The sequence below is a fragment of the Neopsephotus bourkii genome, unplaced genomic scaffold (genome assembly GCF_033783945.1).
Source record: "Neopsephotus bourkii isolate Nb327-2 ecotype Australia unplaced genomic scaffold, CSIRO-AGI_Nbou_v1 NB_1827, whole genome shotgun sequence".
Lineage (NCBI taxonomy): Eukaryota > Metazoa > Chordata > Aves > Psittaciformes > Psittacidae > Neopsephotus > Neopsephotus bourkii.
The window spans coordinates 999,116-1,016,031 of record NW_026902300.1 but is presented as its reverse complement, the minus strand read 5'-3'; the positions used below and the strand labels follow the sequence as shown (position 1 = coordinate 1,016,031).

General features: G+C 41.3%; 1 protein-coding gene across 18 annotated transcripts in view; it reads left to right on the top strand.

The window, feature by feature from the left end:
- CAMK2D (calcium/calmodulin dependent protein kinase II delta) overlaps positions 1-16,916 on the top strand; it is a 163,690-nt gene that overhangs the window by 83,526 nt on the left and 63,248 nt on the right. For all 18 annotated transcript variants that reach the window (XM_061343867.1, XM_061343877.1, XM_061343865.1 and 15 more), the window contains exon 4: positions 13,125-13,179. In XM_061343867.1, coding sequence (XP_061199851.1) covers positions 13,125-13,179 — 55 coding nt within the window. The remainder of the gene's footprint in view (positions 1-13,124; positions 13,180-16,916) is intronic.

The window sequence follows — 16,916 nt, the reverse complement described above, 5'->3', positions numbered from 1 at the left end:
GCTTCATTGTATTTCATCCATGTAAACTTAATCTGATATTGATGGTGTTAACGCTAGCATGATGTTAAATTTGGCTGTGCAGTCTTGCTGCGTTGATGATCTAAAGCCATAATTGCAGCTGAATGGTTTTGAGCTCTCTTCTGTAGGATATGTATTTTGGGAGTTGGGGGATGTGCTAAATAAGAGGAATATTCCAAGAGATGTTTCAACTGCAACTAACAGTCTGGTTCTGTGACTAGAGACTGGCTTCCAGCTCTCTGTTGCAGTTTCTCTTACATCCAAGTTTATGTGGGTTTTCACTGAGCTAATTACAATCTTACAAATGGTTACATGGGACAGGACAAACTCTCTAATTTGCATTTATTGTGAGACTGTGATTAAAAGACAATGGCAGTTTCTCATCATAAACCTCAAGTTTATCTGTTAAGTTAATACGCATTCTCTGCTTTTTGTGAAACAAACCCTTTCAGTCATGCGGTATCACCATTCACTTGTAAACTTGCCTCTTATGAAATGATAGTAATTTATAGTTGTCTTCAGTTAAAGGTAACATGACTTACTATGATAGCTGGTTGATAGATGGGGAAGCCACATTCAGTCAGAAAATAATACAGATGGTTTTGAGCCCAGGCCACCGGATAGGGATGGAGTGGATTACTGTGGAAACACCCTGTCTTGGTATAGTACTTGGAATCTCTCCATTTTGTACTCTTAAATCACTGATATACTGCTTATGTTGTCTTGATTAATTATAGAAGCATATGGTTATTTAGGTTACACCAAATTTTAGTTCCTTACATTTGATGGTGTATGCATGTCGGCAGCATCATACACACAGGTAGAAATGAGACCAATTACATAAACCTAATGGGTTTTTTCCTTTTTTTCAGACTTACAGTGGCTATTAGAAACAGACTTTGTACCTTCACTGTAACCTGTAGCTTAGTGCAAAGATGCCTAGGCTTGCTTTTTGGTTTGCTCTTGTGAAAGAGCAGCTTAAATGCTGATACAGTTAAACTAATAGAGATGTACACACCAGCTTGCTGAAAGTCAGTTTGGATATCTCTACACCATGTTCCCATCTACACTAAAGGGCATGCCCTAGGAAGCATGCTCTAAGTACAAATGGAAGTATTTATCTACAATTGTGTGCTAACTCATGTCCTTCTAGGAGAAGAGGAAGTAGCAGCAGAATCCTTCTGCAAAGTCAGTAATATTTGGCAACATCTTGAACTCTGCAGTGTAAGGCTAGAAAGCCTCCCTTTCTGTGCTGCTGGCTCTGTGGGAAGCTCTGCCTTGGCTCCTTGGTCAGAGGAGGCAGGCATTTCCACCTACAGTAGCCTATTGCTTCTCTGTGCACTAGCACAGCACAGTACTCGATTAAAATGAGATAAATGAATGGTATAGTTTTAGTTTGATATTTAGCAAGGATGCATTAGCCTGTTTGCTCCCTGACTACATATGCTCAGGGAGTTTTCACTGCATAGCGACCAGTATATTGTCATGATAAACTAATCAGGTCCTAATAAGCTCCATGGAATTGCTCTTTTCACAATAGTTACGGCTTCCTCAGGAAACAAATAGAAAAACTTACAAGGAAATAATAGATTCATTTCCCAAAATATCAAATATGAAAAAAGATGTTTCCTTCTACCTTGATTCACTTGTATTATTTCAATTCACATTTTGTGAATGAAAAGGTCATCTTATAGAAATGTTCAGACAGGCTTCATCATCTATAAAGTATAGCCACATATAACAATTTGATGAAGCAATCCACAGAACTGAAAGATTAGCCAAGTAGGTGTAAAATGCAACAAAATACATGTAGCAAGATATATTAACAGTTGCAAAACATGAAAAGTTTGAGGTGGTCCATTTTGTGTTAAGTCCTTTGCTCCCGTGAGAGGTGCAGGAGTGGCTGCACTGGTTTAGATATAAAGCTGGTCTGTCTGGTGTCTGATAGTAGCTGTGGAGGCATGGGAAAGACTGTGGAGATGCACATAGTGATAATTCCCCTGACTACTTCCACGGTTTCCAGTATTGGCAGTTCAGGAGCTTCCAAAGGAAATGAAAGTGTGTATGTATTTTAGAGCAGCAGTGTGGGTCTCTTCCCTGAAGATGACTTTATTGTCCTAGAACACTTTTGCTGGAGCAGGTCCATGGCCTGCAAATGCTGCCATAGCTTCAGAATACAGCATTTTCATGGAATCACAGAATGATTATTATTGGAAAGGACCTTAAGATCATCTAATTCCAGCCCCCCTGCCATGGGCAGGGATGCCTCACGCTAGACCATGTTGCCAAGCCTCTGTCCAACCTGGCCTTGAACAACTTTGCAAGATGGCAAATTACAGCACATGTAATGTATTTGTCAGACTGTAGGTCTGGTTCTTCAACCCTGCTTCATTTCCACAGTGTTACAAAGTAGGGGTAATATAATGCTATAATAATAAAGTAAAGGTAATATAATGAAAGATAATCATGAGAAGAATAGCTTCATGCTCTAGTTATCTCCAGCTGCCAGAATGACCTGTTTGAAAACATTGAAAGACCAAAAAAAAATGGCCGTGTATGTAAATACTACATTTACATTTAGACCTGCTCTGGGTGGCAAGGAGGTTGGACTAGGTGATTTACAAAGGTCCCTTTCAACTGTATCGATTCTGTGATTTTCAGTATTGCCCTTGGTTAAATCATTAGTTCAGATTAATTACAAATATTCTTTGTTAGGATAGTTATACAGGAGCGGTCACTCAGTTCAGATTGCATGCAAGAATTGGATTATTGCTCAAGTACTAAAAAAAGAAATCACCATCTGACATTAATATCAGTAAAGATCCTCTTTTTTCTCTTCTTACTCCTATGAGCTATCACAGTTTTAATCAACTTTCAAATGAAGATTGTTTATTAAGTTACCTTGAATACAGTCATCTGCTTTGGTTTTACTTTATGGTCTTTACTTTGGTAAACTAATAAATAAGCTTCTAAACATGAAAAAATTAAAAAAAAAAAAAAAGCTAAAAGTTTTAGGAAATTTAGCTGTAGTAATTGCTGCTACCTAGTGAAAGAATTTGACCTGGGCTTTCTGAAAGCGATTGTTACTGGAAGTCTCTTAGGTACAGTGCTAATTGCTTTGAAAACATTACCAACCATGCTTGATATGTGCCTTGCTCCTTTAGGAGAGGTTCTGGTAGAATACATGACATTTCATTTATTTTCTGTGGTATTTCTTGAGTCATACTGTAGGATTATGTCCCTGCCCATGGCAGGGGGGGTTAGAACTAGATGATCTTCAGGTCCTTTCCAACCCTAACTGTTCCATGATTCTATTCTATGATTACAGTTTTCTGCTTTCTTTTCTGTTGAAAAAAGTTGAAGTAGAGTGTTTTTGTAAGCTGATGCCTTTAAATACCTTGGGACCTCCTCCTGGTGAAAAGGGAGCATTTAAAAATAAACATATTGGTCTGAGTGGGCATTATGGAAATTATTTAGTTTTCTGTGTCTATTAATGTGTTTTGAGAGAGGAAAGATGAGAAGGGAGGTGGTGTCCTCCTCAATGATTACAACTCCCAAACATGCAATTTTGCAGACATGCAGGTCCTACATATTATTTCTATAGATTTGTTTCAATGTTGGCCAGCACTGTAGGTATTAAAAGGGACATAACCTAATTTTGACAATTGGGTGATTCTGTCTGAGGTTTTCTTTTCTTGTGATGCATCCAGAGTCTAAATGAAAGCTTTCTTCCACTATATTTACAGTTGGTAAAAGTATCTGTCAAAACCTTACAGAAGTGTATCTTTCCAGGAGGGACTGAGAGACTCTTGCTTCTCTAAGTAGGACGTTAGACTATGTGCGTAGATATTTCATTCAGTTTTCATTTGATCTGTTTTATTACTTCCGTTTCTTGAATGGCTAAAATTCTGTATGTCACTTCATAATGAATCTTGGCAGTCAGTGAGTTGCCCAACCATTGTGACAATCACTGGTCTATAAAAAGACTGTGAGGGTGATGTGGTGCTGGTACAGGTTGCCCAGAGAAGCTGTGGCTGCTCCATCCCTGGCAGCATTTAAGGTTAAGTTAGAGCCTTGAGTGACATGGTCTAGCGTGAGAGGCATCCCTGCCCATGGCTGGGGGTTGAAACTAGATGATCTTAAGGTCCTTTCCAACCCAAACCATTCTAGGATTCTAATACTTGTTTTAACAGGAGAACTAGGCCCTTCTTTTATAAAAATTAAGTAACTTTTCTTTCGTGCATGTATGCTGCATGGTTTTCTGAACCTGATAAGTTCAATTAATGTAATATCTCTTGTTATAGCTTTTCCTTTTATTAGTTAACACTCCATGAAATTCTTGTGTAAACTGTCATTATTCCTCTCCTTACATGTTCTGATGCATGCTGAAATGGTTAAAAACCATGAGTGCTTAAAGCATCAACACTGGCAGCTGAGATGTTGGTTTGCTATTAGCAAAAATTTGTGTCAGACTTTCTTTTAATCCATGCAGCTATCCTCATAAGGTTTAATCTGAGTCTATTTGTAAGGCTTTCTGTTGTGTTGCAAAAAAAACTTGTTACACTTACAAATTCAGGGCTTTACCTGCAAAGAGGAATTAGCTTAACCTCAAATGCAGGATTTCTAGTAAATGACACGATCATATATTCATTAAAGACATGAAGATACAGCTGTACATTTTAGTACACTGGGTTTCAAACAACTATATAAAACTTTGCTGTATTCATACATGAATAATTAAAGGTGTGTAGCTGTTGGTTTTAACTGCAAGGATATAGTTTATGATTGCACAGTACTCCTCTGCGCCTTTTTGCGCACCTAATGCACACATGCCTGTGTTGTGGCGCAATGAAAAGCAACAAAAGTCTGTTTGCCGATGATAGGAAGCTGGGGGCAGTGACTGATACACCTAAGCTGTGCTGCCATTCAGCAGGACCTGAGTAGGCTGGAGAATTGGGCAGAGAGAAACCTCATGAGGTTCAACAAGGGCAAGTGTAGGGTACTGTACCTGGGGAGGAAGAACCCCAAGTACCAGCACAGGTTGAGGCTGACCCTACTAGAGATCAGCTCAGCTGAGAAGGACCCGGGAGTATTTGTAGATGATAAGTTGACTAGGAGCCGGCCCTTGCATAGGCTCCACAGGAGGGACAAGTGTATCCTGGGAGGCATGTGGCAGCAGGTTGAGGGAGGTGATCCTTCCCCTCTACTGACCCTGGTGAGGCCACATCTGGATCCAGTTACGTGCTTCTCGCACAAGACAGACAAGGAGCTGCTGGAGAGGGGTCCAGTGGAGGCCACAGGGACCATCAGGGGTTTAGAACATCCTTCTTATGAGGAGAGATTGAGGGAACTGGGCCTGTTCAGTCTAGAGAAGACTGAGGGGGATCTCATAATGTGTATAAATCTCTCAAGATACCTCTTTTGAGATATTTATGTGTATTTATGGTTCCAGACAATTTTCAGTGGTGCCCAGCAACAGAACAAGGAGCAATGGTCATAAACTAAACCACAAGAAGTTTCACCTCAGTATGAGGAAGAACTTCTTCACACTGAGGGTGGCAGAGCTCTGGAACAGGCTGCCCAGGGGGGTTGTGGAGTCTCCCTCTCTGGAGATATTCCAAAACCGCCTGGACATGTTCCTGTGTAACATGCTCTGGGTGGCCCTGCCTTGGCAGGGGCTTAGACTGGATTATTTCCAGAGGTTCCTTCAAGCCCTAATGATTCTGTGGTAAAAACCTGTTGGTTAAAGAAAAAAGTTATTACAGCTACTCTCCCTGGAGACTAGTAATACAGAATTACAAGATTTGGAATACCTGTTGACTTTTTTCTTAGTTTTCAATTAGTTAATTTTATTTGGGATGTTCTGTCTTCAGCAGCTAGATTTCTAATGTTAGGTTAAATTGGTTTCCATCTTTTAAGTTTCATTTGTTTTCACATAGTGCCTGAAGCCTGCACAGAACGTAGACCTGGAGATCTGTCTGTGATTACACATCATTGTAAAGCTGCTTAGGTTTATTGAGGGTGCTTAGTAGTGCAGTAAGTCTCCTTTTACCACAAAATGTACTTTTCCTAAAGCATTATTCCTTTTTCCTCTCTCCCTGTCATTTCTCACAAGTATTGGCGACTGTTTAAACTGTCCGTCTTGATCCAGAAGGAATGTAGCTCAAGTCTCATCATGACGACAGAGTTGGTAACCTGAGACCACCTGCTTTGACATCAGTGTCTGAATTTACTTAGTCTCACTTCAAAAGCTGGTCCTTCATCTACTTTGGGAAATACTTTTTTTAATATATTTTTCCATGTAGCAAGAACATTTAACCAAAGGTAACAGTTTGACAGACCAACTTCTGAGCAGGCATTAGGCTTAAGTGGGTTTAGTGAAGGCAGTGAATGTCACCATTACTAGCGTTTAATCAGAGTACAGAAGTTTGTTCAGTGAGTGCCCTGATGGGACAGTTTTGGCCACTAAAGAGTATTTTTAGAATGTATGGCTTTTTCTTCATACTGGTTAAGATTTACTGTTACAGTGCCTTGGGGACCCATGCAGTCTTTCCAGATAGTAAGCTGCCTAATTATTTTTCCTGTCATTTTTCATTATGCCAGTACAGATGCAGATTAATAGGATTTTTTTCTCAAGCTGTTGACCCTAAGTAACCATGAATTTGCACTGTAATAAAAAGTTGTTTCTTTTGAATGCATTTGGAAGCTATACAGGTTTGATTCACTGTTGGTGAACATAGACACTTTTAATAGCATACACAGCACTGCTGACTTACATGAATCATTGAATAATAGTATTACAGTATACCCCTTGTATTTTTAATAGTGTGTGTAGGGGATTATTTTCTTAGATAGGCAAAATCATAGAATCATAGAATGGTTTGGGTTGGAAGGGACCATAAAGCTCATCCAGTTCCAACCCCCTGCTGTAGTCAGAAACACCTTCCCCTCGACCAGGTTGGTTACAGCCCTGTTCAACCTGGCCTTGAACACTGACAGGGATGGGGAATCCACAAACTTCTGTGGGCAGCCTGTGCCAGTGTCTCACCACCCTCATAGTAAAGAGGAGCATGTGGCACACCAGGCAGATCCCACAGTGGCATCTGCTGCCCTTAACTCACTCCACCAAAACGTTACTATGTTTAATGTCTTTCAGAAATCAGCTGCCTGAGAGCATTGCTGCTGTACTCATTTTACCAGATTAGTGTCTAAATATTTCATATTGTTAGGTAATGGCTTTTATTAAAATTTCCAAAGTTCTTTCTACTGTAACTGAGCAGCTTTATTACAGAGGGCCCCAGGCTGTCATGGTCTCAGTGTAATAGTATTGTATATGAGGAAGGATAAACAGGAGGAGCAATCTCAACTTTAACTGTACTGCCGAATGACCTCCTGGCATTTGAGCAGGGGGGAAGCTTATCCTACGCAGAGTGGCAGGCAGATACCAATTCATAGAAACCTCTGGATTAAATGAAGTCATCCCATTAAGTTCCTTCCATTAGTAATTAAGTTAATTTTTCAAAGTTGCTTTTATTTTTCTTACAGAGTGATCACATAAGATCTGCATAAATACTTTAATGCACTTTGGGAAGAAGCCAGCATGGAGAGAAAGCACATCTGTCCCTTTCTCACTCTTCTTTCAGGAAGGCAGGAACTCGAAGAAGTAGTTTGCATATTTCAGCAAATACAACATACACTTTTGAGACTTTCAAACCCCTTTCAAACCTTTACTACTGATGAATGACCCCTGTAACTTCCTAACAGTGCAGGAATTTGAGACACTGAGCTTCATAGTTATAGGATTAATGCTTCTGGCAGTCCATAGATCTTAATCTTTAGCACTTCAGAGGGAAAATTAGTGTCTTTAACTACATTACCATTAACTACAGGTATCCCTTTCCATGCTGTATTAATAAGCAGAATGAATGGGATTGCATGGAAAGAGTCTTCCCTAAAGAGCGGTGCTCTGGCAATTTGACACCTCCATGCACATTTGTGCAGCTGTCATACTGGCTATACCTGCTTTCTGAAGATCAGCCTTCTCAAATATGTTGTCTTTGTAACCTGAACTAATTCAGATACCAAATGAGCAAAATTATCACTTCAGCAATTTCACAAAACCAAATATTTTAGGCAATAATTTTAGATATGGGTAGGTATCTTTATCAGAAGGATTTTTTAGCTGACTTTATCAGCTGTTTGACTTGTCTTCTTACCTGGACCGATTTGTTTTTCATTGGAGTTGATTTTTAAATTTCTCTTTAAGGCAGAAATTCAGAAAGAAGATAATAAGGTTGCTTGATCATTATATCATTTTTTTTTTCTGTAGATCAAACACAAAATACTGTGGCTCAGCACAAAAAGCCAAATAAAGGAGATGATTTGAGCTTGCCCACACTAATACCTAAATAAAAGCCTAATAAAGCTAACAGGAGTTCTGCCTTGAATTATTATGACTATCACAGTGTGGTGATTGGAAAGTATTTCAGATTAAAATCAGTGCAGAAGACAAAGAGATATTCCTCATATTTTCTGGCCTTACAGTATTATTCCAAAAGCAAGAGCTGTGTGCTCCCTAGGTTCTGGTCAGGTATTTCAAGTGGTTTGTTGAAGGGCAACGACTTTGTTGTCAAAGGTTGTTAAATACCTTCTCTGTAAGCCACTGGAGGAGAATAACCATAGTGCTACAGCAGGCAAGAGGGAAGAAATTATTACTCTTGGGTCCTTTCCACTATATAATGTGTTTGTTCATGACAGCACTCATAAAATAACTCCAATTAATAATGATTAGGTCTAACTGTAATCTTTTCAAAATAGATAAATGGCACAGTTTCTACTAGTGAATGCTTTTTGTGTCTCTGGAGGAATAGGAATTGCAGTGTGGGTTACTGTTGGGAGTTCTTACATTGGATGAATAATCTTTGTAATTGCTGCCTTTGGGTTTGTCGTGCCTGAATCCTGCCTGATGCATGTGTGTGTGTAAATCTAGATAGGATTGAAGTGAATACACGAATATTTATATTTTTTTTAGTGAATCACCTCTTAAACTTTGTGAATAGCTTCTCAAATTTTCATCAAGACATCCTTTCCCTTTCCTAGTGAAAAGCTGAGTTGCAGGCAGAATGCAGTAGCAAAGACTGGTCCATGCTGGACTTGCCCCTGTGCTGTTGTGCACCCTGTATTCTGGATTGCCCGTCTGTCTTGTCTTCATAACAGATTCTTCTTCTTTCCCCATGCTTATTTGGGATTTTCACCCAGCAGGCTTATTGGCATGACACTGTATCTAAACTGACCGAAGAAGCCAATATAAGCACTTGCCAAAAGGCAGTTTTGATCTTCCCTGGCTGCCTCAGTCTTTTTTTCGGATGCAATCAGGGGCATGTGATCCTGATTCAGAGGATTCATCCCATCTCATGTCTATGATTCAGACATTTCAGAGGAAAGAAAAAAAAGAATGCTATCCTTGAAGAAGGTAACTCCGTGTCAGACTAGAGTTTAGCTAGTAAGGAATTTGCCTCACCAGGCTGAGAAAAAAACATAATAATTAATAAAACAAAGATTGTGCGCAGAAGCAAAGGAGAACAAAAGACTTTATTCTCTACTTCCCATCAGCAGGCAATGGCTGGCCACTTCCTGGGAAGCAGGGCCTCAGGTAGGCATAGTGGTTGCTCCAGAAGATAAACATCATGAATAACAAATGCCCCCCCTTCCTTCTCCTTTCTCTTAGCTTTTGTTGCTGAGCAGATGTCATATGGTCTGCAATATCCCTTTGGTCATTTTGGGGTATCTGTCCTGGCTGTGTCCCCATCACAGATCTTGCTCACCCTCAGCCTCCTGGTGAGGGGGAATGTTGGAGAGACAGCTTTGATGCTGTGAAGCGCTGCTCAGCGCTGCTCAGCAGCAGCCAAAGCACTGGTGTGTTACCCACACCTTTCCAGCTACCAGTACACAGCACAGCACTGTGAGTGCTGCTGGGGGGGAAAACTAGCTCCATCCTGGGGAAAACTAGCTCCATCTCAGCCAGACCCAGTACATAGGGATATGACAGATGCCTCCATCCAAGATAAAACTTGTACTCTTGGCTCTAGTTTTGATATGCTGTGTGTGTGGTGCTGGACAGTAGACATGATTATTTTTTGTTTTAGAAAAAAAAAGCGGGTTTGTACTGCCTTGAACCGAAGGTAATGCAGTGCAGCTTATTCTTCTCCCATGACTTTGTTGCTTCAGGAACACAGTTCTCAAACTGCCTTAATGACTGCAGGTTCAGATTGACTTCATTCTTACCTAGGAGAATACTTTCTCATGAATGCGTGTTAGAAAGTCATTCTGTGTTTACAGACACAGTGGTAATTAACACAGTCCTTTGCTTCAGCTGGCTAACAGAAAATCCATGCTGGAGCAGGAGGAAGAGTGAACCAGGAAAACTGGGTATGTGCATGAATAAGCTGCTGTTTTGTAGCCAAGCTCAAGCCAAGACTGTCTGCTTTTAATACCAAAGTAATACTTTAAAGATGGATTTATTTTCTAAATTTTAGGGTTTGATACTTTGTTTCAAGTCACTAAAGACATCTAAAAAATCAGGGTGATTTTATAGGCTTCAGAGCTCCTTGAAAGCAGTTGGCAGCAAATAATCTGCCTCACCAGAAGTTATTTGGTAGTTCTCACTATCTGTACATGACACAGGAAATCGAATATGAAGGCTTCTGTCTGAATAGAATGCTCTTAGCGAGCAGGGAGGAAAGAGGAATGCGGCTTTGAATCAAAAAAAGTGTTCAGAGAAAAAACATCCTTTGAGTTCTTATAAATCTATTTCAGGAGCAGGCAGTTTCTATCAAAAGGTATAATTTGCTATGTATGAAAATCTTCAAAGTTTTAAACTTTGTTGGAGAGAGATAAGCAAAGTGGGCTAGCTGCACTCCAGAGTTTACTGATTTATGTCATGTTGCATCTCTGTGACACACCCAAGGCTTTGTACTAAATTCCAGTCCTGAGCAGAATCTTTGATGCTACTCGGCCAAGTGTTGTGCTCAAAAGTTCAGAGTTTTACAGGCTTGTTCTGACCTAGAATTTTCAGGATACTGTTCTAGACTAGTACTCGGTGTCACATTTTGTTTAAGGAGAAGACGTTTGGGGTATTGAAATCTCAACTCAAAGAACGCAAGCAGAAAGAAAGTTGATTCTGGGTTTTGGGGTTATTTTTTATTGGCAGCAGTGTATTACCTTGGTCTTTTATGCTCAGGGCTTGCACTTCATAAAAACTTAGACAAATCTAGGCTATAGAGCCAGCCAAACCCACAATTCTGACTGAGACCTACTTGGTTTTGCTGAATCATCACAAGCTCTGGGCAGTGAGTGAGCCAAGAGATGCTTTTCTCTTCAGTATTGTGTAAACACAAGATGTTTCCCTGGGCTAAATATTATAAAGTAAAAAAGACATGTTTATTTGATCTTTTTTTCTTTTTATGTCATGTGTTGTAGAAAAAATGATTAATACATAAAGCTACCATCTGGGGCCTCTGAAAATCTGAAAATCCTTTTCTTTTACGTTTTTATCAGCTCAGTCCTAAACATGAAGCAGTTCAGTATAACCTCATCATTTTGTTTCTATAAGTGATAATGATTTGGATTAAACTGCTGACAAGTCTTCATTTATTGTAGGGAAATCAGTTTTGGAAATTGCCGTTTCATTTAAAGTAAGAACAAAAAAAAAAAAAACACCACAGGACTTAATTCATAACTCTACCACAATGTGATTTGAACTCTTAAAATTCAAAGTGAAGGTTCAGTAGCTGACTTGTGCGTTTTCTGGGAAAACTTGGGTATGGATACATTGGTGTATGTAAGTATCGCATGAGGTTTTAATCATTAGCATACTATAAGTTCGTTGGCTGTGACAAGCACTGGAAAAGCTAATGAATTTTCTAGGCATCACATCCTTTTGCTTCTGGCAAGTCCTTTCATGTATCTTACATCTTTCCAGAAATGGCTCTTCATGGGGATTTAGTGGGAGGTTTTACCTCGCTGAGCTGTCAGACCCACAAACACTTGCTTAGTTGCTCTTTCTGCCCACCCCTGCTTCCTGCAGGTCTGGCTAAGCACCTGCAGCTGGGCAGGGAGTAGTCCCAGTCCCTTTGCTTTAGGTTTTCAGCTCTAGTGGTGGCTGCCACTGTGGAAATTCAACATGGATTGGTGGGCATCAGTCTGCCCACGGATTTATCCCTTCAGCAGCCCCTCACCATTCATGTGGTTGAAGTGGATGGCAGGTAGGAATATATAATAATATGTATATAATATATATGTACATGTAATAGAAATGCGAGCTGGAATATAACTTACTCCCTTTTTGACCCCATTTACTTTAGTATGATCAAATGCTTTTAGTTTGCAGCGATGCTTTGTCTTTCAAAATCTGCATCTATTGTCAGATTATGGAATTTGTTAACATAGCTCTTCAAGTTTGTTATTCTGCTGATATCTGTGATTAATTGTGGCTTCTTTTTTCCCATCTTATATTGTTTACAACTTTTAAGATGTAATACTGCTGAAAAAAAACAGTTGTCTGACATTAAGAATAGTGTTTCAGGATAATAAAAGTCCAGTGACTGGTACTGCTGCTTATGGTATTTACAAGACTGAATAATAGTTCTTCCTAGCAAAAAAGCTGTTGAATTATATTAATACAATATAGTAAGATAAAGTCTGACTGTGCTTTTAGTGCATGTTTAGTCATGATTCAGCGTGAAGGGCAAAGGCAGGGTGCAGTGTGTGCATATGTGCCTGTACATGCAGGAGGTGGTAGGAAATGGCTGCAGCATTCTTCTGTGGCACAGCAAAAGCAGAGCTCCTTCAAAAAGAGCTGTACAGGTGAGCAGTCTTTTGGCTTCTTTGTTTATCTCACTTTACAAAATAGATGATCCTCAGGGTAGAGAATTAAAAAAACAACAATCCACAACAAAAAACAACAAAGCCCTGATGAGGACATGCACAGATGCAGTACCAGCTCCACAGTAGAATTATAATCCTCCCTTCTGTCCCAAAATCAAAGACAAATGTTAAAGATATGAAAAAGGTGACTGGTGTTTATCTTTTTTTCCCCCTTTTGATAGTGCGGCTTCATGACAGCATATCAGAAGAAGGATTCCATTACTTAGTCTTTGACTTGTAAGTATGAATTTTGCATATATGTAGCATGTTGGGGATGTGGTACTCAAACTTTTAGATGTAAATACAAGTTCACAAGGTAAATGCGTGGTTCTGGTGCACTGAGTTGGACAAACATGTAAACAGAGCTGCAAGGACGTATTTGGTCATTGGCATGTGCAAGAACTGATTTGCGTCACACATTAAATTCCATATTAAATGAATATTAATTCCACATTAAAAACTTTGAATAAGCAGGGCCACTGTTGAAGTTGATTTTAGTATCAAATATAAGTATGTAAGTACATTTGCATGATATCTGCCAAAGCTAAGCAAACACAGGACTCAGAAAAAATAGTTTGCTGCAAGCCAGTTACCTGTAAAGGAACAAAAAAAAAAACCACCAACATGTGGAACAATAGTTTCTCTACAGAAAATTTCCACTGTGGGACTGAAAGGTAAGCCTGAGTTTCCTAGAGGGAAAGATTCTTTCAGTATATTATTCTCAATTCATGTCTTACCAGTAGAATGTTTCATTTTGACATCATTCAGACTATAAAATGCCTGGCATATTAGAAAGGAAGTTTGCTATTTACTTCCATTTTACTTCAGGACTCTGAGTCCTGTGAGTTGTTCACGTAGTGACTGTATATGTGGAACTTGTTTCTCCCAGATCAGGCTGTTCAGTGGAAGAAGGAATTATGACAACATGAACTGTGTGTCTCATACTCTCAACTTAAAAAAAGACACTGACATTCTTCATTATGGCTGGGACAAACGAACTTTTCTAGTCACCAGAAAAGTTACAGCTTTTAGTTCTGGGTATGGGCAAACATGAATGATTAGGGATTATTTTACAAAACTTCAGTTATTTGAATATAATTACCTATTTCAATTGCAAAGTTTTCCAGGCAGTTTATGATTTTGACAAACATGACCACCACTCCCCCAAGAGCTTTGTTAGATCCAACATGCTGGTTAAAATGAAAATATGTTCTTTCCCCTAGATATGTGGAACAGCTAATTTCTGAGCATACAAACTGAAATACTTTTATTCAGTGCAAGTAGGTTAGAACTTGGGTCTTCCACAATCAATTTTGTGCTCTCATGTCCAGGTTATGTTCTGGTTTATCTTCTCACTTAGTTTCTTTAAAGAAATTTGTGAAGAATTCTTCCAGGTTAGATTTCAGACTAGTAGTACAAAAATATTAAATAGCCTGTCTGCAGTGAAGGTGTTCAGGTTTCAGTGCTCAAATCCTAACAGGGCTCAGAAGGAACTTGTATCTGGCTTGTCTATATCCCAGGTAAGTGCTCTGACTATTGGCTTAGAAATGGCTTTAGAGCACAACACGCATACTTGTTCTCTGACATGCACTGGGGTTTTCTTCTGCTTGGGGGGGGGGGGGGGGGGGGTCGGTTGTTGTGGGGTTTTTAGTTGTTTTGTTTTGTTTTTTAAGAGGAAATCTTTCTATGTGGATGTCGTGGTTTAACCCCAGACAGACAGCTTGTCCACTCACTCCCCCACCTTCTTCTTGCCCTTCCCCTGCTCCTGGAGGGACAGAGAGGAGAATCAGAAAGAATGCAACTCCCATGGGTTGAGATAAGAACAGTCCAGTAACTAAGGTATAACACAAATCACTACTGCTACCACCAGTAATAGTAATGATAAAGGAAATAACAAGGGAAGAGAATACAACACCTCATCACCAGGCGACCGATAACTTGCCCCCCCAGCCTGATCAAGCACTGACTGATACCTCCTCCAACCCTGCAGTCCACCCTAGCCCCTTCCGGGTCACTCCCTAGTTACACCCAGGGCATGACGTGCTGTGGTATGGAATACTTCTTTGGTCAGTTTGGGTCAGGTGTCCTGTCTCTGCTTCCTCCCAGCTTCCCCTCCTCCCTGGCAGAGCATGAGGCTCACAAAGTCCTTGGCCAAACCAAAACACCATTTTTATCAGCTTTGTTCCCAGCCCAAAAGTCAAAACACAGCACTGAACCAGCTACCAAGAAAGAGAAAAATGACTGCTACTGCTAAACCCAGGGCATTATCCACCCCTTATTCCATACCATTCACGTCATGCTCAGATCCCACATTTTCAATATACCATCACTCTTATCTAAGTGCACTCTCATCGTAGTACATGGGCCAGTCCCTATAAAGCTGCTGAGTCCATCTGGTCCATGATGCCAGGCTCCATCTCTTGTAACAGTCTTTCGGAGCACAAGAGGCTATGTGCAGTGTTCACACTTGTGAATAACCTGGGCAACAGTGTCCATTGCTAAGTCCACCCCTCGATCATGAGTCCATCTCTATGTTGCATCTCTGCTCTGTTGGCCTTAAGGATCATGGGCCCACCAGGCTCAAAATAATTCACTGTCCCCTTCAGCAGTTTCTGCAGTTTGTTGCTGGGGACTCCATAGGGGTGCCTTCCATCTCCAATGTTTCCAAAGCTCTGGAGGGGCCCAGTGGACTAGATACCTGCCTATACTGTTCCACACACCCTGCCACTCATGGCTGTCCAACCTTGGGGGAAGTCTCTTGGTCCTCCATATCATCATCTAACTCCAGACAAGACCCAAACCCGACTCTGCTTAACTTTTGAGATCAGACAAAATGGTGGTGGGTAAAACACAGTCTGTGTGTGTGCCAACATGCTGATCCCCATCACAATCAGCAGGCAGGTCCCAAGGATACCCAAAGGCCATCCAAAACCTTCAGAACTCTCAAGCGATGCTGCTGTACTTGTCACTGGGGCTGGTGTAGCTGCTGTGCTTGCCGGCTCTCCCACCACCAGCTTCTCTTTTCCTGAGTCCAGATCTTCCTCCTCTGCCTTGCTGGGAAATGCTGTGGGGCCTCCTGTGTCCTCCTGGGGCTTGGCGGGCGGCTTCCGGGGAATGCTCTCGGCCGTCGCAGGGATGAGCTCGGCCGCGGGGCTTGGCTCCTCTGCGGGGCTCGGCTCCTCCGCCGCCTTCTCCTGCTGCTTGGCAGCCGCCTCCTCCCACTCCTCGACCACCCCGATCTCCTCCACCGGCAGCCGTCCCCTTGCGGCCTCTGGTCCCGCTCCAGCTTGGTCCCCGGGGCCGCTCTCCCGGGCCGCTTCAGCAGCCGCCGGCTCCCGGGGCCCCACCCCCTTGGCTTCTCCGTCACACAGACGGAGGCAAGGGCGAGGGCCAGGACGGTGAGGAGCAGCCGGACGGCCAGGGACCAGTCCACGGCCACGTCCGTTCTGCCCTGCTGCTGGAGCCCGCCCATATTACAAGTCATTGCCATAAAGTACAGTGAGAGAGGAATCTTAGCCCAAGCCCCACACTTGATAAACACTAACACAGCAAATACCGGCTCTGAGTAAGTTACAACATTCTGAAGCTGTGAGATCAAGAGGAACAACTCTGAGAGCCAATAAATCAGCATTGTGACAAGTGTTTATTAATCCGGTCAGATCTGTCGTTATCTCAACCCCTTTGAGCCCCATGTTGGGCACCAAAAAGAACTGTTGTGGTTTAACCCCAGCCAGACAGCTTGTCCACTCACTCCCCCCCCTTCTTGCCCTCCCCCTATTCCCGGAGGGACAGAGAGGAGAATCAAAAAGAATGCAACTCCCACGGGTTGAGATAAGAACAGTTTAGTAACTAAGGTATGACACAAATCACTACTGCTACCACCAATAATAGTGACGATGAAGGAAATAACAAGGGAAGAGAATACAACACCTCATCACCAGGCGACTGATAACTTGCCCCCCCAGCCCGACCAA